This window comes from Euleptes europaea, chromosome 2 (genome assembly GCF_029931775.1).
Source record: "Euleptes europaea isolate rEulEur1 chromosome 2, rEulEur1.hap1, whole genome shotgun sequence".
In the NCBI taxonomy this organism is placed as follows: Eukaryota; Metazoa; Chordata; class Lepidosauria; order Squamata; family Sphaerodactylidae; genus Euleptes; species Euleptes europaea.
Genome location: NC_079313.1, coordinates 37,982,564 through 38,006,263, shown reverse-complemented (window position 1 = coordinate 38,006,263; position 23,700 = coordinate 37,982,564). Strand labels below are relative to the sequence as shown.

The following is a 23,700-nucleotide window of genomic DNA, read 5'->3' as shown; positions in this document are numbered from 1 at the left end:
CAGACTGTCCGTGCATATAAAGGTGTAAGGTCAATAAAAGCAACCCCTGGTTAAAATGATCACATTAAAATTGTAAAATATTCTAACAACCATTCTCTAATAAAGCTCTTCGTATTTTAATAGCAGCCGCACAGAACTTGGCAGTTTGGAGCATACGCTGAGGGTCTTCTAATAGGAGCTTCTTTGCCAAAAGCTCAACTGACTCATCAGGGAATTTACCAAGTAGGGGGGAAATAAGCTTTGATCTAACTTCGTGGTAGAATGGGCAACATATCAGTGCATTGGTTCTTGTAGGTTATCCGGCCTGTGTAACACTGTCCTTCAGTGTTAATCCTCTGAAGATGCCTGCCACAGCTGCTGGCGAAACATCAGGAAAGAAAATACCAAGACCACGGTCACACAGCCCGGATAACCTACAAGAACCAATGAACTCTGACCGTGAAAGCCTTCGACAATATATCAGTGCATGTTCGATGGTTTCAGTGTCCCCTGTTCCACACGGACATAACCTCTCTGATCTAGGGATCTTCTTATATTTCCCTTCTAAGACATCTGATGGTAGGGCCTGGCATCTGGCAAGGGTAAAGGCCTTCCTATAATTAATAGACTCAAGATGATAAAAATAAACTGCAGGTGAGACCAAGCATCTACATTTATCAGGTACTAGGGAAAATGGTGATTTTCCAAGGTCTGTCTGGCATTCAATGTCTTCCACCCTTTGCTTCAAGAAACTTGATGCTTGATCTATGCCCATGGCTAACAGGGTAGGTGCAGAAAGGCCCAGGCAGGCCATTTTATTAAGGACCATCTTTAGCCATGTTGACTGGAACTTATCCTGTAGAAGCAGGGGTAGCAGTCCTTGATGGATAAGATTTAATTTGAGCCAAAGGATAATGGAAGCATTATCCTTGCCTCCACCCTCGCCAGTCCTGCCTCCAGTCTAGCAGTAGCATTTGATACTCAACGAGGTAAATGGAGGTCTGCTCTCAAGAATTTAGATTGAACCCGGTCCAGTGGGACAAAAGTAGATGAAGGTGGCCGAAGTAAAGTCCCATATGTCAGTTGTGCCAGTGTTTTCACTTGGTAAAGCTTAAGAGCAGCTGGAAAATAATGCCCTCCCTTGGTTCTTAAAAATTTAACGATGTTTAAGGCAGATTTTTGCCCTTTCTCTGCTGCGTAATCGCTGTGAGCTTTTCTAGAACCAGAGGTGTACTGCTGTAATTTAGTTCTCCTGCCAGTTTGCTTTTGGTGGGAAATAGGAGGGCTTTCAATAACTACCAGAGGTCTCTTTAATAAAAATGATCTGTTTGTCTTCCAGGATGCAATAGAAAATAAACTAGATTCAAAAGAGTGGCCTTATTGTTCTCAGTGCCCTGTACCCTGGAATGGTTCTGGAGCAGTGAGGTAAGTTCTATTAGCCTCTTTCTCTGTCTTGATAGAATTCTTAATAGTAGGCTTATTTGTGCCACATAAGCATAAACAACTTGCCGAGTGGTGTTTAAATGATCTGTTTTGCAGTGCTCGACATAAGCCCAAAACGAATTACTCGGAGGATCGGAAGAGTGGTTCAAAGCTCATTGTGTTTGTCATTGGAGGCATTACATATTCAGAAATGCGCTGTGCATATGAAGTTTCTCAAGCCTTCAAGTCTTGTGAAGTTGTTATTGGTAAGTCTGACTTAAGATGGGTAAAAAGTGCATACAGGATTGCAACATAAAGCTGTATTTTTGTGAAGTTTTTCTTCTTGGTTATGTGTATTGCCTTTACCTTGTTCCCCATTTTCCAAACTTAACATCTCTCCCCACTACAGCCACTTGGTTATTTTTAAAAATATTATCAGAGATACATTAAGCAGAAATCTTGAGTCTCCCCAGTCCTGCTATACACTGGTGGTCATGTGATTGAGCCTTGTTACCCAGTATATCTAGTGTACTGTCTCCAGTAAATAGTAATATTTGCATTTTCTTGTACCTCATTCCTCTGTCAAATCAATTCAAAATTTGCAATCAACCCATTCCCATGCTACTTGTAAACAGTCTTTGGGTATACGTGCAAATGGTTGTAACAGAAGATTTATCTTTTTTAAAAAATTAGCTTCGGGAGTAGAAAAGTGGGTGGGGGTGCCAGCTGCTTCTCTGCAACCTCCCAATTACTTCTTCTTTTAAACAAAACAAGTTCTTTAAAAGTAAAAACATGGCTTCTCAGGTTTTATCTGTTCACATGTAATGTGTAGTTCACATGTAATGTGTAGTTCACATGTAATGTGTAGTTAAGAGTATTAGAAAAATATATTAACTGTATAGAATTGGTAAAATTAATGGGATCTAGAAAGAGAAGGAACCAATTGCTTTGATAATTTTTTCTCATTATTTAGGTGCCTCAAGCTTCAAATTAATTCAAAAGAGTAGATATATGATGGCCCAGGCTAGCCTGATCTCGTCAGATCTCAGAAGCTAAGCAGGGTCAGCCCTGGTTAGTATTTGGATGGGAGACCACCAAGGAATACCAGGGTTGCTGTGCAGAGGAAGGCACTGCCAAACCACCTCTGTTAGTCTCTTGCCATGAAAACCCCAAAAGGGGTCGCCATAAGTCGGCTGCGACTTGACGGCACTTTACACACACACCAAGATATATGAGAGAAAATAACTAGTCTATGCTTCCGGATTTTAAAATGGGCTAATATTGGAGAGTACACCCATGTGAAATATAAAAACATAAGCAGGGGACCTGCAAGGACTTGTAGGGGGGCATTTAATTTCCCCCTCCTCCACAATTTCCTCTTTCCCTTCTATGAAAGCCCCCATAGTCTCTTCCCTTTGCCTGCTTCCTTTTCTCCTTGCTACTCACCAGCCAACCTACCTTTTATCTACTCGTCTTCAGCGTTTCCTTCTTCCCTTTCCATGGCAGCCTGTACCTGGGAACACTGTGGCATAGTTTTGTGGTGTCAGCTGCTGGGCTATTCCAAGTTATGCAGGAGGGTACCTGCAAAGACTTGTGGGGAACATCTAATTTCCCCCTATATCTCCTTCCCCATACTATTTCCACTGTTCCTCTTCCTGGCAGCTCTCATATCCTTACTTTTGCCTGCTTCCTTCTTTCCTTCTCACCCACCAGCCAACTTACCTTTTTTCTGCCTCCATCTTCAGCTATATTTATTTACTATTTACTTCATTTATATTCTGTCTTTCTCCACAATGGGGACCCAAAGCAGCTTATATCATTCTCCCCTCCTCTGTTTTAACCTCAGAACAGCCCTGAGAGGTAGGTTAGGCTGAGAGTGAGTGACTGGCCCAAGGTCATCCAGTGGGCTTCCATGGCAGAGTGGGGATTCAAACCTGGGCCTTCCACATACTACTGCAGTGTGCGGCCCTTGAAGACTCTCCAGAAGCTTCCCTTAGATACAGACTGCTATGGCCAGAGTGTTGACTGGAGTCATCGCAGGGACCATATCACTTGTTCCAACTACACTGGCTTCCAATTTGCTTCCAGACTCAATTTAAGGTGCTGGTATTGACATTTAAAGCCCTGTATGGTCTTGGATCAACATACCTTAAGGACCAATTTACTCCATAGGAACCTACCTATTCACTCCGATCATCTTCAGAGGCCCCACTTTGGTTTCCCATGCTATCTGAGGCTAGATGGGTGGTGACCCAATAAAGAGCTTTCTTGGTTGTGGCACCAAAACTTTGGAACCCCCTCCCCAGGGAGATTTGTCTGTCTCCCTCTATCGGTGTGTTCTGCTAGTGAGTGAAAACTTTTTTTCTTTCTTTGGCATATGTCCAGTAACAGTCATTGGCCTCCTCCTTGCTTCGGGTGATGTATGTATGTTTGTTTTTATAGAATTATTTCATAATTTTACATGTTTTATTGTTCAAATGTTTTCATGTTTGCTGTCTTGGGGATCCTGATTATGTGGAAAGGTGGCATAAAAAAGTTTTAGATAAATAAAATAGTGTGAAACTATACACGACTACACTTATCTGACTTGTTTAGAGTGGCTGCTGTTGAACAGCAATGAGCAGCCGGGCCTGGGTGAGTCATGGAAGACCCGTAGTTACCTTTCACTGATAAGAGACCAAGGCTGGAAGGTTGGCAAAATACTGTTGTGATTGCCTAGCATTTATTGTCTCTTTGTTTCAGTAAGATTATGTTGGTTGCTGTCTTTTCAAGATTATGTTCTGTTTTACCAGGTTCCACTCACATTATGACACCTAGAAGACTACTGGATGACATAAAGGCACTTACTGTGACAAAATCAAAGGATATGGTCTACTTTAAGGATGAATAGGGATTTATAATGTTCAAAGAATTTCAATCATGTTTAACTTAATTATAAGCACAATCTAGCCATGTTCCCATTGCTTTCAATGGAAGTAACTTTAAGCATGTTCTTAACTCTCCCACTGATTTAAATGGACTCAAAAGTGCTTAACATGATCTAGATTGTGCCTTATGTACATATTTTATTAATTAGCTCTCAGTGTTGGATTTGGGACTGCTACAGTCCCAATTTAATGTGATATCTTTTTATAATTTAAAATCTGCTGCTTTTCTTTGGAGGGTTGGGGTAGGAAAGTCATGAATAAGTATGAAGAAATATATGTAACAGTTTGCATTTTTATATTAACATACTTGGTTATAGATGGCGTTTCACTGTGAAATGTTTGACGTGGAGTGTGTTCACTGCATTATGCTATGCTAGGGTTTGGAAAACATGTATATATGCTAATGACCTTTCAGTAATAATGTAAACTTTCTATACTAGAGGCAAGTCTATTTCTAAAGATACTCCAGCAAAAATGAAAATATGAGAGTTGTAAATATAAATGTATAGTACAATTTCACAAGTGCATTGTGTCCAGCAACAAAATCCCATGCAACTTGTTAGAATTCACTGAAAGCAGCTTGCAGCAAGGTACTTGTAAGGGTAAGGTCTTTTTCTTGAGAAATCTGAGATAAAACATTGGTGTGTGTGTCTGGCTTTGCATGGATCTCTTTGTGGTATTTGGGTGGTCTTAATCATGGAAATAATGAACATTTTATCAATAAAAAACTTTTGAAGAATGTGATGTCTTCATTACTTGATTTGATAGCTAATTTTTACCAGAGGATCACTACTTGGAATGAATACATACAAATACACTGCTCCCTTTCTTATTGTTGCGCCACTTGACAAAGAGGAGGAAATACATATAGTCTTCTTTGTCAAGGAGAAAAAAAATGGAGAGAGCCAGTGTGGTGTAGTGGTTAAGAGTGACGAACTCTAATCTGGAGAACCAGGTTTGATTCCCCACTCTCCCACATGAAGCCTGCTGGGTGACCTTGGGCCAGTCACAGTTCTCGGAACTCTCTCGACCCACGCGGAGGCAGACAATGGCAAACCACCTCTGAACGTCCCTTGCCTTGACAACCCTATGGGATCAGCTGTGACCTGAAGGCACTTCACACATACATATATTTATCCTTGATAAAGAAGAGAGTGTGTGTGTATAATATATATATATATATATATATATATACACACACACACACACACACCTTTTTGTCAAGTTGGGCAGTGATAAGAAGAGCTGTAGGAAAGTGGATTTGTTTAGAAGCAGCCTTATGTACGTCCAGATAGTCCCAATACTAATAGATATGTGTATTTAATTAGGCAAAATGCCCATTAAGATTTGGCCCTCACAGACATTCGTGACCCATAAACTTTGATATAAAGACAATCCCAACACTGCCCAGTAACTTAACAGAGTTGTTCTGAGAAAGAACACTATGATTAAAGCATTCAATACTGAAGATGTAGAAAAGTTACACTGAACACATTTTATTCTATAGTAAAACAATCATTTTTGGACAAAAATATACCAAAACGTGGTCAACACAGAACTAACCAGATTATTCAGGAATAGATAATTCTGCACCAGAACTGGGAAAACCTTGTTACCCCAAGATCCATATTGAATAGTGCATAGGTATAATTTTGCATAAACCTGCATTTCTTAACATGGAATTACCAATTCTTTATAAACCATGAAGCTTCATGGGATTGTGGTTTTTTTGTGTGTGTGTGTGTGTTTACTGTGGAGGGGAACGAAAACGGTGCATTTAGTTCTTGCTTGTAAAGGTGGTTATAGTTTCAGATACAGTCAATTTCTCAACACTTGTTCAGATGTAGTACTGGTTAGCTGTAACACTGGGAAATGTCTGAGTTTTAGCCCTGGCTAAATCTTCTGAAACAACTTGCACCATGTGTTCTGTGGTTCTCTTCAAGTTGTTTGCAGTCTGTATAACGTGATCCAAAGTGGAGTTTAAGATCTGATAAGGATAAAAGCTATAATTAATACTTTTTATCTGATTACAGAAAAATTCCCGCTTTTATATTTCAGGATACCGTATATACCCATGTATAAGCCGACCCGCGTATAAGCCGAGGTGCCTAATTTCTCCCCAAAAATGGGGAAAAATTAGGCACCCGCATATAAGCCGAGGGTCGGCTTATAACCCCTCCCCCCCCCCGCAGGCTTACCTGACAGGGCTCCCGGCGAAGGCGGTGGTGGTGGCGGCGGCGGGCCCCCCGCAGGAGGCTTCCAGGGCGGGGGGAGGCAGGAGCGCTCCGCAGCCAGCTTCCCCCGGCCCTTCCAGGGCAGAGGGAGCCAGGCGCGCTCGGCTGCCGGCTTCCCCCGGCCCTTCCAGGGCGGAGGGAGCCAGGCGCGCTCGGCTGCCGGCTTCCCCCGGCCCTTCCAGGATGGGGGGAGGCAGGAGCGCTCGGCTGCCGGCTTCCCCCGGCCCTTCCAGGGCAGGGGGAGCCAGGAGCGCTCGGCTGCCGGCTTCCCCCGGCCCTTCCAGGGCGGGGGGAGCCAGGTGCGCCCGGCGGCGGCCGCAGGAGGCCCTCACAGGGCGCTCCTGGCCGGGGGAAGCCGCATGGGCCCGGCAGCGATGGCGGTAAGTTGCTTCCTCCCTCCTCCCTCCTCCCCTACCCTACCGTATTGACCCGCGTATAAGCCGAGGCCGGCTTTTTCAGCCCTTTTTTTGGGCTGAAAAACTCGGCTTATACGCGAGTATATACGGTAAGTAAAATATTCAGGTGTAGCATTCCTGCACCTTTGATTCTGTGTCTTCAGTATGCTTGTTTCTCAGCTCACTCATTGATCTTCCATGGGTATTCTTACTGTCAAGGTAGTGAGGTGAAAGGATAATAGTGTCATACATCCTTGAGTAGTGAGTTTTGGGAATATGTAGGTTTTGTCTAGAAAGCAAAAGAAAATCTACACAAGTATTTCATTCTGCGCAGTACAAATTTCCACATTCAATGCCTTAAAGGAAAAGGACTGGAATACACTAAGGCTGAGAGCAAACAATCTTCTTGCTCAGTGCGAGATTGCATTACAGCACATTGATTCTTTTTAAAAAGTTAAAACAGCAATACAATTTTTTACTACAACATTTTAAAAAGTTCAAGACCTTAGAATTCCAGCAGACATATTAGGAGCCAGAGAAAGGAAGATATCAATTTTCTCCCTCTCCATCTCTGTTTTCTTCATCGTGATGCTCAGCTGTCAACATGCCATGTTTCTCAAAGGCTAATGAATATGTTAAGTCCAAAAAAGAGTATGTTATGAGCTGGTAGGTTCCCTGGTTCAAATCTGCAAGTGCTATATAGATGTTCAGTTTGAGTGCTGGGAGGGTGTTAAATGTACAGACTAACTTATGCATGCAGAAACTCCTACCTTGTCTGTGTATGGCCTTGCTTTACAGCTCTACTTACAAGCATGCAAGTATTAACTGTGAAAATAGAGAAGACAAGCTGGGGACCTATGAAAGGATATGAAAACTCCTCCCCCTGCAGGTCTTTCCCTTTGGGATTCTATAAACTCTCAGGGGCTTGAGTAGACTAAATCCCCCAGATTCTGTGTGGTGTTCTCCCTCTTCTTTCAATATTCCATGTCTCCTGAAGAATACTAAGTCCTTATCAACCCCCTGTGGCAGGTTGTGTGTGTTAATTTCCAAAGCCTTTTTTCCTGTATACATAGGGAATCTCCAACATCGAATCCCCTGTATTTGGTACAGGTGGTCTGGCTTTGCAACTAGTCCATATTATGATCACAAAAGCAATGGTAATGATTCATCAGAGCAAACGGGTACAAATTTAAAGGAAGATATACAATTTCAGAAAAGAACAAGGTTGGTTCACATTGTTTACCTATAAAAAACTGCTGATATAACTTACCTGTCAGAAAGTTTATATATAAACTCTTCTGGTTGTTTTTTGAAATAAAATCTTTGGAGGGCAAGGCTTTTCTCGTGTGAATAAGCTGAAATTTTGAAGGCCGTGATTAGCAAAAACTCAATTTCATATAATCACATCTTGGAAGCACCACCCACAAAAATAGGTGTCACAAGGACAGCACAGAAAGGCAAACCCCCCCCAAATACATAGCCCTAAGAACATAGCTTGATTTAGAAGGAAATTAATGAGATACTAGAATCATTTTTTTAATTTTATCATCCCAGTTCAAAAAATATTTAAAAGACAAAGGAAAACAAGAAAAACTCCTTTCAGCTATTTTATATTTATTTAAATTTAATTTTTGCTCTTTCTTGTTGATGAAAATGAATCTTCTCCTTTCCAGCTTATTCATGTTCTTAACAGTATGTTTCCACTTACATTGCAATCAGAACAATTTTTATTCAATATTTTATTAAAACCTTATTGCCTCAAATTTAAGGCCCCTATGTGTGTGCTGCCAAGTCACAGCTGACTTATGGCGACCCTGTAGGGTTTTCAAGGCAAGAGACATTCAGAGACAGTTTGCCATTTCCTGCCTCTACGTAGGCTGAGAGCATTCTGAGAGAACAGCTACTGGTCACCCAGCATGCTTCAAATGGAGGAGTGGGGAATCAAACCTGGTTCTCCAGATTAGAGTCCGCCACTCTTAACCACTACACAACGCTTAGCTCTCACAGTCCCCTTTTTACAGCACCCAAAACAGGGAAATGAAAGTGTGCCCTTCTGTGCTTGAAAAAAAACAGTTGCATTTGCCTGTAACTTGTTCATCGAGTGGTCTTCTGTGCAGGCACGCATGCGGGACTGAACAGAAGCCACGAAGATGAACATCTGTGTAAGAAGAGGCACTGCTCTATCTCATTCTCTGCTGTTGCAGACATGGCAGATAAGAAAGATAGCTGAAATGCATTCTTATGCAGAATCCCTCAGTACCCTGCTGAGCATATATTAAAGTTAAACCCATTCACATGTTTTTAAACCTGGTTCTCAGATTTAAAATATGTATTTTTCCAGTAGGAAAGCACATCTCACTAGAGGTTGAACAGAATACTTTTTTATATTATATTGTGCTCAGCTGGGGGCTAAATTATTAAACATTTGGGAAGATTTACCAATACTGCAGTCATTGTTCTTCTCAAAGTTGTTTCTCTTTCTTTCTGTGTGAAAATGGGATTTCCTATCTCTTTGTGGTAATGCTTTGGAAATAAAAATTAGACAGGAGAATGTTATAGCAAGTTAGTTCTATGACAATCCAAACTTTACTGCCTTTGAATATAGTTTAAGCATTCTGAAGATACCTGCAGAGACCTCTGATTCACTGTTTTCCCTCATGGATGGAAACTGTTCAGATCTTCAGTAACAGAGAATGTGATATTATTTTGAAAAACAGTAAAAATCAACGTTTTTCAATGTACATCTCTTAAATCAGAGTTCGAACTTATCTCTGCACTAGCCAGAAGAACGTAAGGCTAGCATTGGTTGTGAAACTGAGTACTATGTTCAATAAGTACAAGTGCACTTCCTTTTTCACATCTATTTATATTTATGCTGAATGACCCAAATAGAATTGGAATTAATCATGCTTGTTCCGTTTGAATCAACGGGGCTGAAAATTTTTGTGACTACATTGTCCCACTGAAAGCAATGGAACATTAGGGCAACTTCATTCACTTCATTTATACCTTGCTTTTCTCCCCAAAGTAGCTTACATTGTACTCCATATTATCCTCACAACCCTTTGAGGCAAGTTAGGTAGAGAGTGTGTGATTGCCCAAGGTCACCCAGTGAGCAGAGTGGGGATTTGAAAGTTGGGTCTCCTAATCCCAGTGTGACATGCCCACATCATGGTGGCTCTTTTTTTTTTATTGCAGCCATGTAGCCTGATGCAGCTCTAATCACACTTAAACTGATTATGTGAGCATAAATAGAGGTGGGGAACTCAATGTGTGGAATGCATAATTGATGGGGATGTGCATTCAGATTCACATTTGAATATGCAATCAACTTGTGCTTGGTCATTCCCATCATGCAGTCCTGTTTATGTGCATGGGACTGCATCATTTGTGTAAATTGCATAGCTTAGTTCTACATAGTTATCTGTATTGAGACAATTATATTCAAGGTTTTCCACATGAAACAGTAAACAATGTCTTACAAAACTATTCACCTTTATTTTGCTCTCTTGGATCCACTTTCCATAATTCATGATGTTTGGTCTTTGGTTCAAGAAATAGTTCACTTATTGAATTGTTTTTAAATTCCCCAAATGAAGTGTCTTCTGTATCACTACCTAAATACCACACCCCAAGTTGCACAAAGATGTTAGACATTATAAATGTATCATTCTTAATGCATTCTCAATTCTTACATGACTTTTACAATCCTTAATGTTAAAACATTTGTTGATAGAAGTTAGTTTTTCAGTCTCCGTGAACAACAGAAATGCAAACACAAGTATATTGATTGATCCATATGATACTTCTAGTAGTAACATACTTATGTTACACATTTTGCTGCTGTACCTCCAATGGTTGGAAGGCCAAACTTGCTGTTCAAGTTTAAAACTAGAGCAAGCTCTAGCTGCATGTGTGGCTTCATAACCTGTATGTAAACTACTGCTTTTGACTGAGACAAGAAGAATGCGTAGGTTCAGTGGCCTAACAAACATATGGAAATACACCGTGTAAATATGTAGAAAAGGCTAATTAAAAACTGCAGTTAAACTATGAAGTCTTGTTACAGGAGAAAAACCCAATCTACGAAGCTCGCCTAGTATGGATTCGATTACAGTATTTGTTTTTTAAAAATGATTCTGTAGCTAAAGTCAGTCTGGGTATCCAGTTGTTCACTGATGAAGGAAATGTATTCTGCTTTGGCTCAAGAGAATTTCATATGCTTGGACTTAAACAAACAATGGGCTGAGCCCTGAAACAAATTAAACTTGAATTTTGTTGAAATGACAACAGACTATGCATTTACTAGAATCATATAGCTAGAGACCAACAACATTTTGGGGGTATAAGCTTTCAACAGACGAATTTCTCTTCGTCAGGTATCTGACGAAGGGAGCTTTGACTCTCGAAAGCTTATACCCCGAAAATCTTGTTGGTCTCTAAGGTGCTACTGCACTCGACTCCAGCTCTTCTACTGCAGACCAACATGGCTACCCTCTGAAACTAGAATCATATGGTAATTAACTGCTTAAATTCTAAACAATGTAAACTCAATATTATTAAATTTATTATTATTATTAAAAACTCAATATCATTATTATTAAAGCTTAAATACCTGATGCATCTAGATCCACTGTTGATCCTTCCAAGAAGATTGAGAATCTTTCACTGTCTGCCTTTGTTTTTGTGTACTCTGTCTTTTTATTTCTATGTTGAAAATGGGAAAATACAGCAAAAGATTTATTCAAATATTAACAGCAAGTATGAAGATAGTAAGTCTATTAGGTATACTAGAAATGCTTGTTTGTCATAATAGTTCCCTGCAATAATGTTCATTTAATGTTTGTTTCAAATTTAGTCATAAAAGTATATATACTAACCTACTGGAAGAAGGGGAATAAATTTGTTTATTTGGTTTACTTGATAACTGTATTTTCAGCCTAGGATGTATAATTATATTATGTTCCTTTGCAGAATCTTCCAGTTCCTCAAGAAAACAGTGATCTGAAGGATAAGTTAAGCTTCCTAAGAAAAAGTTCAAAATAAAAAAGTTGATTAGTAATAACTTGTGTAATTACTTCGTTTATTGATTAAAGCATACAAATTTGGTTATTTTATCTTACACCTACCTTGTTTTTTCAATAATGTTAGATTAGTGGTGTTACATTCCTGATTGACTGGAGGTGGAGATTTCATTTCCCAATAGCTTAAATTCCTGAGAGGGAAGGTTAAAATAGTGAGGCACAATGCATATCCATGAGGGGATCTGATCTTAGGTAAAGGGCAGCCAACATCACAGATTTACTAATGTCCTCTAGCAAAGACCCAAAGATAAGTAAGTATTTTGAATGAGATTTTGGTTCATGACAACAAAATGTAATGTAGTGCTGGCTGATCATTACTTAATTAAACACAAAGTCAGAAGTACCAGTTGGCAGACTAGGCAAGTATGGTCTCTTATTGGAGAATCAAAATCTTGGGTTGGATCTAGCAATCTGTCAGAGAAAGCCACCGATGGACATGGATCTTTCCTCTCCCCCAGAACCCCTGCTGACTCCTGGAAAGCTGATTCTACAGGACCAATGTAGACTAATACCCATGCAGTTGATGGGGGTAGTATTGTTGAAGGGGGTAGTATTCATAAAGCGAAAGGGTAAAATTGCCCTTTTGCCTCTTATATCAATGGAGCTGACACTTGTGTAAGAGGGAGAAGGAAGCAAAATCATTTATACCTTTAAGTTCTCCCCAATGGAGACCTGAAGTGGCTTGCATCGTTCTCTCCTCCATTTTATCCTCACAATAACCTTATGAGGTAGGTTAGGCCCAAGGTCAAGCAGCAAGCTTTCACAGCAGAGTGGGGATTTGAATCTGCTACCGCCAAAATGACATCTTGCTCAACATAATCAATTTATCAGAGTCTTTTATATATGTGGTTGTTTGATTTGCCTACCATTTGGAAATCCTGATAACATTTTGTAGTACCACACCAAGACAAAATCCACAAGCCCTGAACTATCTCCAAGAAAATACTGCCAGGTACTCTTAGGGCAGTGTATTTTATTATTGTCAACACCCCCCACCAAATTCCTTGCAGGTTTCCAGCCAGTAGTAATATAATGTCAGAGTTGAATCTAGAATATCCAGGTCTATATCTCCATTCTGCTATGGAAGTTCACTGGATCACCTTGGATCAGTCACACACGAGGCTAACAGAGCAATCCTGAAGGGGGGGCGCAAAAGCTCTTAGGAGCTGGTGTGACCCCTGCAGCGGCGTAAGTGCCACTTGCGCTGGCTAAATTGGCACTTATGCCACTGCAGGGACACTTACGCTGTGTCTGGGACACTGAAGGGATACTTACGCTGCAGTGCAAGCCACAGGCGCCGACACAGCCTCACCTGCAGCGTTTCCCCAGCACAACGGCTTGCGCCAGTGTCAAAGGGTGTTCCCAGGGGCGGAGCTTAAATTAGTCAGCTCCCAAAGCCTTTTTGCCCTGGGAATGCCCCCATTAGCCAGCACAAATCTGTACCAGCAAAAAAGGCAGGTGCAACCCCGTGAAACCCTATGGAGCGGTTTCACAGGGTTTTTCGAAATACAGCATTTTTGGCTTGCTGCAACTAGCAGCAAGCCGCTCAGAAGGTGGCACAACTGCACCATCCCAGAACCCGACGTAAGTACCCCCACACACACTCAGGATTGCGCTGTTAATAAGGGTAGAATAATGTTGTAGGCCACTTTGGGTCCCCACTGAGTGAAAAATGGGTGTGGTGTCTGATCAAGCAGCTGTTGGGATTGACCCTGGAGCAATCAAACTGATGTGGATATGACATCTGCCTCTGCATCAAAACATATATACTTACCCATCTGTGTTTTCTTGATCACTGTTATCATTCTGATTCGTTGGCAATTGCCTGTGGGATTGTAACCCACCAGTGTCTTTGTCAGATGAAAAGTAGCAACACTGCATTACAAAACACAACACACCATATTTGCAAAGGGAAATATCATTTACATTTCCAGCAGCTGTTCAAATAGCAGAAGCTGCAGCTCCTTTATCTGAATCACTGCAGCTGTAGTAACTAATCTGCTTGACCACCCACCTTTGTGAAAACAGATTTATAAAGATTAAATTAAGTATAAAATGGACTTGCATAGATAGATTGCTTGTTTTCTGGCAGTCTTGATTCTTCCAGAGGCTCCACTATTCTTTGTTCATAGACAGTTCTCTTTTGTGGTTCTAGTTGGCTAAGGGGGAAACAAAGTTATCTTTAAAAAAATGTATTTTAATAATAAATATTTAGTAGACCTGAAGACACATCTAGTAGTCCTGATACAAAGTTAAAGCACTGAAACTCAGAGGTTTTAAGAGATGCTGTCTCATCATGGTTTACCTAACCACACTTGCAATTAAATCAATTGTACTTGTACTTCTGCAGGCCAGGATCCAGGAACAGATCAACCAGATCCATAAGCCTAAGAGTGGATGGGCTTAAGTTTCTCATACAGAAATTTCCAAGGCCATGTAACAAATCACTTGTGAATTTGAGGAGTCTCAATAACCGTCTGTGATATGCCAGGGGATTAGCCACTCAGAAAAAAATTGACAGGTGTATGCAAACCCCAAGGTTGACTTCTAGCCAAGTATTTAAGTTTTGGATAGTAAACCAGCCTCTCTTTAATAAATCAACATCTAACAGTGGTTCTGAACCTTTTTTGCTCCATTTCCCCCTTTCACCATTGTTCAGAATATAATTCCCCCCTTCTCAAGAGAGTCATAAACTTTATTGAATGTTGCAGATTAAATTAAAAACAAACTACAATTTTACAGATTGTACATAATCTACAGGACATCTTTGCTGAATAATGGTCCCAATCTCCCCCTGGAATCTTAACATTCCCCCCAAGGGGAATTCCCCCCTTGTTGAGAACCCATGATCTAACAAGTTATTATGATGCTTTAATGTCACACAGTTTCACACTTACTTCTGAAGAATAGGACGACATCTGTCACTTTGAGTTGGTTGCTGGTATTTCCTCTGGGGAATCACTTCCACAGGATGGTTTCTATTTTCTCCATACTTTTCATTCTTAAAAATATTCACTCCAGTAGCAGTCTTTGATGGAGGCTCACTAATGCCTGAAATCACTGGACTCTGTACAAAGTAATCACATGGGGATCCAGGATATGGTCTACTTTAGAACTTGTAGAATGATGCTAGAGGATGCTACATGAACACATGAAGCTACCTTATACTGAATAAGACACTTGGTCCATCAAAGTCAGTATTGTCCGCTCAGACCGGCAGCGGCTCTCCAGGGTCTTTTCACTGTACAAAACAGACCAGGGTTATGGCATCACCATGGTACAACTGGACCACTGAGAAGTGTGGTTTTTGTGACTCTTGCGTTGGTTCATTTCAGGAGAAGGTTACAATTTTACAATTAAATTCCACAATGAAATTAAAGCTTAACTGAAAACTTTCAACATTATACTAAACATCAGAAAAGATTCTTTCCCTTCTCCTTCTATAGACTGAAGAATCTTATGTTGTCTCTTTAATCGGATGCAATAATATGATATCACTAGATAGATTGGTAATTTTGTGGAAGGGGGCCTAGTCCATCATAAATCAGTGTGAAATAGCAAACCTAAAATGCTAATGAACAAATAGTGGTGGTGTGGTTAAGAATGGCAGACTCTAATCTAGAGAACCGGGTTTGATTCCCCACTCTTCCACATGAAGCATGCTGGGTGACCTTGGGCAGGTCACAGTTCTCGCTGAACTCTCTCAGCCTCACCTACCTCACAAGGTCTCTATTGTGGGGAGGGGAGGGGAAGGGAATGTGATTGTAGGCCGCTAATTTCTATGGCATTAATTGAGCACACATTTAGCCAGTCAGTATTATTGCTTGGTTTCTCCCTTCTATCATAAGACAAGGGGTTAGAAGTCTATTTTTTTTAAGCAAACAACATAAGCATTCAGGAAAAGACTTGAAATAACTCTGTGGAGGAAGGGCTGAGGTATCAGTACAGCTAAATATTGGAAATGCACTCCACCATATGCCACAACAATAGGTCAATGATTCAGTTTATCTGTTAGCAATAATTTGATCTTTACTAGAGCTTAATAGTTTACCTCAGGTCCACTAGAATAACAGGAACACATAGATTCACATGGTGTGAGTGAGGGAGAGGTTGCAGAAGTTGAGTAATTTGGGCTTCCCATCTTATCAATTTTCTCTTTGATATCTTCTAGCAGCATTCCAAGTTTAAATATTTCTCCCTCTACTCTTCTGAATACAAATACAAGATACAAAGTTATAAATACTGCAAAATACAACTTCTAGTATAGTATCAGGGATGCAACGTAATGGAGTATTGGAAACGTTCAGTTAAAAATATATATATTTAATGTTGAATATGTGCTGAATACAATGTCAATGAATTATAAAATTAATAGTAGTTGCAATCATAACATTTACTCATGAGCAAAGTATTATGTTGGAGGGTGTCCAATAAAGCAATAGTCTGCATTTAGGATCAGATAACAAAATTACAGAATGCATAATACTATGCATGGGGAAACTGCATGCAATAGCACACAGATCAGGTATAGATACACATTCACCTTGCCATGAAGAGACGGTCTCGTTCATCTTGTTTCTAGAGCTATATTTCCATATAAAAGGCCATACTCCTACACATACACTTGCAAAATCTGTCTCTCCATCTGCATGCATCAGTTGTTTATTCCACACCCACCCACCTCAAAGCTTCTATGGCATCTATAACGTCAATCTACGTGCATGGTGGGAGAACTAATGGATATACCCTTCTTCCACCTACTCTGTACAAGAATCTAATACTAGCTTGCGTGAAGCAATTCCCTCTTTTATGAATCCAGGAGAAACAATGGGCTCAAAAGAACATAAGTATAGCCTGCAGGATTAGACAAGAAGACCATCTAGTCCAGCATACTGTTTCACACAGCAGCCACATGGTTGCCCTGCAGGGCAAAAACAGGGCATAGAGGCTGAGGCCTTTGCCTGAGGCTGCCTGAGGCTCTGGTATTCTGAGGTTTGCTACTCTGGGGCTATCCAGGTCAGGGTGGCCATGAGCATAGATCGGTTTAAAAGGGTGTTAGACAGATTCATGGAGAAGAGGTCCATCACTGGCCTGATCTCATCAGATTGCAGAAGCTAAGCAGGGTCAGCTCTAGTTAGTATTTGGATGGGGGACCTCCAAGGAATACCAGAGTCGTGATGTGGAGACAGGCAATGGCAAAACACCTCTGAACGTCTCTTGCCTTGAAAACCCTATGGTTTGCACACCAAAAAAATGCTTATGACCATCACTACCTCCACAGGCAGTGAGTGCCATGGTTTAATTACTTTGGAATGTTGTAAGCATGAACTTACTAAACAAATAAATACCTGACCTGTCAGGATCAAACTCTCCAGTGTTTGTTGATGAGTATCTGTAATTGTGGAGGTGTAAGGCACAATGCTTCTCTTTTGTGTCTAAATAATTCCATTCCAGTTGGTCGAGATGCTCTTTTAACAGATTTAAAATCTTTCCAAACAAAATATAATACAACTGATGAGTTTCCTATTATTTGATAATTTTACTATAAATAATTTTATCATTCAGTATCCTCCTTAATCATAGGATCTCACACTACAGCTCTTAAATTAGCATAGCAAGTTTAGCAAGATTGTACTATCACCTATGGCAGTTGTTATATGCAGTCACATTGCTTATCTTGCATAGGTTTAAACTTTGCATAGATACGTTTGGCATATTTGTCAGTTACGAACCTTCTACATGCATTTTCTTTATTTTTTATTAATTTTAGAGTGCTAACCAGTGCAATCCTAAAAACACTTTCCTGGGATTAATCCCCACTTAATAGACTTGTGTAGGATTCTGAGTAGAACTGCTTAGGACTGCTCTCTATAGCTGCAATGCTAAGGACACTTTCCTGGGAATAAGCCCCATTTAATAACATGACACTTATTTCCAAGTAGACCTGTAGACCACAAATACATCTATAAATTATTAAGGTGCAACAATTTTTTATTGTTTGATAACTACAAATCAACTGTGCAATCCTATACAGAGTTACTCCAGTCAAAATCTGTTGAAATAAATGGTGTTAGGCAGAAGTAACTCAGCACTGTAACTGGGATTTTTTAACTATATGTCACAGCAACACCTTCAGCAAGACAGTATCAACACAGTACTAATAACTAAATGAGATTACATTAAACTTTAAAAACTGACCCATGGTTTTAGAAGCTGCCACAGCAATGACCACCTCAGCATGAGACAGATCTCAACATTCCTTAAAGTCAATTCTAAATTTTCTATTTATCAGCAGATAAACAGTATTTATATCTAACTGAATTACCTGCCTTGTTTTTACATTAATTTTTTAATTTTACATTTTGCAGTAGTGCCCACTCCAGAACTCCATGTTCACTTCTTTTATTAAAGATGGAGTTCCTGGATACAGGAATGTTCATAACTCCTATTCATTTCAGTGAAGGAGAAAGTATGACATAAAGGAATGCATGAATGGAGCAGTAGAAAAGAGCAAGAGTCCAGTAGCACCTTAAAGACTAACAAAATTTCCCTGCCAAAAATTCTGGTAGTCTTTAAAGTGCTACTGGACTCTTGCTCTTTTCTACTGCTATTGACAGACTAATACAGCTACCCATCATAATCTATGAATGGAGCAGTTCACCTCTGAATTGAACAAAATGGCATTTGTGGGTAACGGAGATTCCCAACCACCAGTGTGTCTTTTATCTGAGGAGTACCGTATATACTGGGGTATAAGCCATCCCGAGTATAAGCCGAGGTGCCTAATTTCACCCCAAAACTGGGGGAAAATTAGGCACCCACGTATAAGCCGAGGGGGAAATGCACCCCTCCCCCCACCCGCAGGCTTACCTGACCGGGCTCCAGGCGCGCAGGCAGGCGGTGGCAGCGGCCCCCTCCCTGCGCGCAGGAGGCCCTGCAGGGTCAGCTGGCAAGCGGGAGGACCAGCCTGGGTGAGGTGGCGGGGTGGGGGGGAAGAAACCGCCGCCGCCCAGCAGAAGGCGGGGTGGGGTGTGGAGAAACCGCCACCACCGTGCAGAAGGCGCAACAATTGCGCAAAAGGCGCAATCGCGACCGTGCAAAAGGTGCAATCGGGTGGGGTGGGAAGAAACCGCCGCTGCCGTGCAGAAGACGCAATCGGGTGGGGTGGGGTGGGGGAAGAAGCCGCCACTGCCGCCACACAGAAGGCGTGATCGGGTGGGGTGGGGGGAAGAAGGTGGGACAGCCCGCCCATCAGCTGGCCAGCGGGAGAGCGCTGGGAAAGGGCCCGGCAGGCGAATTACCGTATTGACCCGAGTATAAGCAAAGGTGAGTTTTTTAAGCCAAAAATCATGGCTAAAAAACTTGGCTTATGCTCGAGTATATACGGTACTTCTAAGATCCAATGGAAACATTTGCATCATGATTTATCTAGTTCAGTCATTTCCAGGCAAATTGCTTAGGTTAAGTGGGAGTTACAGAAGGATGACATCATTATACATGATGAAAATTGTTTATTATTCAATACAATACAATTTCTTCCAATAGAACAATCTTCAGATTGATTCATTTCTATAAAACACCCACAAAACACATTTACCTGATGGCGTTCTTCAACGGGAAGCACATCTTGCGCCAAATATTTGGAAAACGTTTCCACCTTTAAGAAAAAGGAATGAATTTCATTGCAGAATTTAAAGGCTTCATTAAAAGGGATGCTGATTTGCACGTAGGTATTGAAGACAGAAGTACTTCATATTACTTTTGTTTTCAGCTTTTCTGTCTGTTCCTTTAACATCTGAGAGAATGTTTCTCCTGTTGCTTTTTGTAATAAAGGAGGAGGACTCGCAGCTGATGCACCGGCTGATGGTAAGGGTGAGACCATTCTTCTAGATGGCAGTTCTATATAACAGAATAGAAAAAGGGATAAAATAGAATTGGAATATCTACACGCTTTCCCCTTAATTAGACAGAAGACTTTAGTGTGCAAGAACAAAACTCTAGAACAATAATATTTTATTTGGTTATCTAATTTGAGTTACCTAAAACAGAAGTTTGAGAAAAGCCAAGCATGGGCTTCACAGGAACTGTAACAGGTGGAACTGTAGAAATTTCAGACGTTATTCCGCCACCTCTTGCTTTAATGCCAAGTTTTGGACTACAAGAATTTGGGCTAGGAAGTATCTGTTAAAATATGCATTGGAAAGTACAAAATCAATATCCACAGTCATTCACTTGCCTTTCTCATCCTGTCCTTCTCCCTGTTTCAGTACCAGTACTTACAAATAAAAACTTGGTCAAATTAAGAAATATTATTAGGAATTTTCATAGATGGTCAAGGGATAAGCTGCTACGACGTATATCACCAAAATTAAAACATAAAACACAGCATCCCAAAGCACACACGTTGAGTGCACTGTATTAAGTAATAAAAACAAAGAACTTTATATACACTGTACATAGTATAATTCATACCTCAGCTTCAAAGAAAAATGTGGGTTTTAAAAAAGGGGTATCCTAATAAAAATATCTGATTTCATATATTGGAAGATTTACCTTAGTATTAAACCGTTGATGATCAATACGATTCTGAACCTCAGCTTGTTTTGTCAGCAACTGTTATTTTAACAGATATAATAAAGATATAATGATCATCAACATATATAGAAAATACTAAAACGGGCTAATGTTTTTGAACCACATTCTCCTCACACCCCCAAGTACTTGCTGAGCTACTACACAGAATGTATTCTCATTCTAACTGTTCAGGATAAATATATATTTAGTAGCATTATATGAAACTGTGAAGGTTTTTGGAAAAAGTAGAAAAAAACTGCTGCCTAGCAAACACCTATTGAGGGACTAGAATTAGGAGACACACCATGTTGCTGGCAGGAGATGGGCACAGAGAGATGTATGATGGGGAGGTTGAAAGATCTGGGGAAAGGTAGTGATAATGTTTATGTTTTTATTGAATTATTTTATAATTTTAAATGTTATTTTTAATTGTTCAAATGTTTTAATGTTTTTATGTGTGTCACTTTTGTTGACCCTGGTTGGGTGAAAAGGCGGAATAAAAATGTGTGTACTGGGGAAATATGTGTCCCATCATATGTGAAAACAATGCTTCTATTATTCTTGATATAGTTAGAAAGCTGGAATTGGTAGCAGTGTATGTGTATTATACCTATTTCCAACAAGTGTACATACATGAAAAATGTGTGTAGAGGCCTGAAGCCAGCACACCACAAATCCTGCTGTTATTGAAATATTGCAGAGTATTATACTAAAGATTATGCAGATTCTTCATCATATATTTAGTATGCAGTCTTCAACCACTTATTCCAGAAGAGCCCACTGACATTTAAACTTCTGGTTTCTTTAATTAGACTAGCACTATACCCTTTGAGTGGAAATCTGTCTCTACTAGGGTTGCCAAGAGCCAGGTGGTGGCGGGCAAACCCCCGCCAATCCACCTGGCTACCCGCTGACCAGCTGAGGGTCAGCAGGCAAAGGTGCATGCATGCCCACCGCACCACGTCCCTCCCAGTGGTAAACTTCCTGTTCACACCCAGAAGCGCTGCATCGCAAGGGGCCGCTTACCACTCAAACTCCCATTTTGAGTGGTAAAAGGCCCCTTGTGAAGCGGCACTTCCGGGTGTAAACCCATCGCAAGGGGCCTTTTACCACTCAAACTGGGAGTTTGAATGGTAAGTGGCCCCTTGCGATGCAGCGCTTCTGGGTGTGAACAGGAAGTATACCACGGAGTTTGAGTGGTAAACAGCCCCTTGCGATGCTGCACTTCCGGGTGTAAACTGGAAGTGATGCAATCGCGTTGGCATGGCCACGTGTGTGATCTTTGCCCCAAAAACCTCCCACCGGAGGAGAAGGGGGACCTGGCAACCCTAGTCTCTACAGAGATCAGTGGTTGGCTGATCTTCTGCTATGTAAAAAACACAATACTGTACTTAGAACTTTAACAACCATTGACATTACACGAAGTCAAAATCTACCTCTAGCTGTTGGTCAAGTTCAGGAATTCTCATTTTCTCTTCTTGCTTCTTCATGGCAACACAATCCAAATAATTCATTTCTTCTAGAATGTCTTTCACAATTGTTGATTTACCAAGCAAATTTGGGGAAGATTTGGTTCTCTTTATTATAGGTGTAGATTTATTATTATTTCCTTTAGGTATTTTGACCTTTGGAGGAACTTTAGAGAAATCAGGAAGCTGATAATTAACCTGATGTTGACCATATTTGAATTTATGAGAAGAACCAGACATTTCCAGAAAACATTTTTGCTCTTGGTATTCTTCTTCTAGATTTGGAAAATAACCTAACTCTTCATTCATTGTATCTTCGTTTTGAGTTATAAAATGTGGATTGTCTTCTTTGCAGTCTTTTAGCTCACAACTGAAATTCACTCTCTTATCTATAACAAATTGCTTTTCTTCTATCAAATCCCAACTTTTATCAATTGATTCACATTTGTCTTCTCTTTCTATCTCTTCAAGATTATTATTTTCTTTTAAAGAAGAGATCTTTGTATTTTCTGATATTTTAATTTTATTTAGGATAGTTTCATCAAAACTTTCAGTATATGATATCTCTGGAATAGTTTCAGAGTCAATTAATTGGCAAGAACTTGATAATTCTTCTTTGGGAAAATGACGTAAAAGGACATCTGAAATGTTTGAGCTGGAGAAATTTGGATTTCTTCCTGAATTGTTAAAATCCCCAGCTGGTAATTCCTTCCCTGTTGCCATAGCAATTTCAATGCCATTACTCCTTGGAGATGATGGTAGATGTACCTTTATTCTTTGATGCAGTTGTGTGTGACAGTTTGATGATTCTTCTGAATGACTGCTGATTTGTGGAAATGGCAAGGAGAAAGTGTTTTCTATAGAAATGAAATCCTTTACATTTTGTAAATCACAGTTATGTTGAAATATTTTTTGTACATCATCATCATAAGGCAGTTCTTCTTGTTCATCATCAGTATTGTCCTCAGAGTAGTCAAGCATATCAAGAAATGTTTTATTCACTTAATTCTCACACTGTCTGAGTTTCTTTGTCTACAACACATAATCATTATATCCTGATCTTAAAACTTTCAGTGAATGTTAGTGAAAACTTTCAGTGAATGTCAAATTTCAAATTCTGCAATATTTGAAAGAACATGACACTTTTAATATATTTGTAACTATGTAAAACAGTACCATCAAGACTCTTAAAACCTGTAAACCTTCTTTTTTATAGTGAGATGTGTCTCCAAATGCAATGAAAGCCTATGGGATTACTTAAAGATCTAAGATGGAGTGAAGGAAAATTAGGCTGATAGCAGCATAGAGGAGTTGCAACAGAATTATACAGTTTAAGTGGATAAAGTTGATTATTGACATAAAATATGCTAGCATTTATGAAGAGATTATTTACTATTACATTTGTACAATAATAAAATTCGCTTATTTTCATGGTAAATTTGGAAATTACATAATGTAACGGTACTCTTATATTGGCAGAAAAGTATACATGATGTATACACTCAAAATGTTGGATAAATATACCTTCCAGTACAATTGCCAACATTTTAAAAAACTTTTAGAACTGGTCAGTTGATCATCTCTCATTTGATCACAGTAAAATATTGTCATATATT

General features: G+C 40.0%; 2 protein-coding genes across 2 annotated transcripts in view; one reads left to right on the top strand and one right to left on the bottom strand.

The window, feature by feature from the left end:
- The window catches only part of STXBP3 (syntaxin binding protein 3), a 43,736-nt gene extending 39,354 nt beyond the window's left edge, over nt 1-4,382 (top strand). Inside the window, exons 17-19 of the mRNA XM_056867456.1 lie at nt 1,319-1,404; nt 1,519-1,667; nt 4,194-4,382. Coding sequence (XP_056723434.1) covers nt 1,319-1,404; nt 1,519-1,667; nt 4,194-4,291 — 333 coding nt within the window. The 3' untranslated portion in view covers nt 4,292-4,382. The remainder of the gene's footprint in view (nt 1-1,318; nt 1,405-1,518; nt 1,668-4,193) is intronic.
- A 1,783-nt stretch (nt 4,383-6,165) lies between these two features.
- Nucleotides 6,166-23,065, bottom strand: AKNAD1 (AKNA domain containing 1). Its single transcript, XM_056845421.1, has 17 exons — nt 22,052-23,065; nt 20,595-20,654; nt 20,081-20,222; nt 19,801-19,940; nt 19,639-19,698; nt 17,390-17,528; nt 16,093-16,244; nt 14,939-15,108; nt 14,107-14,200; nt 13,816-13,916; nt 12,087-12,163; nt 11,838-11,982; nt 11,573-11,664; nt 9,397-9,480; nt 8,228-8,312; nt 7,102-7,246; nt 6,166-6,315 (listed from the first exon to the last, which is right to left on the bottom strand). The coding sequence occupies exons 1-17, from the start codon at nt 23,063-23,065 to the stop codon at nt 6,166-6,168; spliced, it is 2,850 nt and encodes a 949-aa protein (XP_056701399.1).
- Nucleotides 23,066-23,700: the final 635 nt, after the last annotated feature.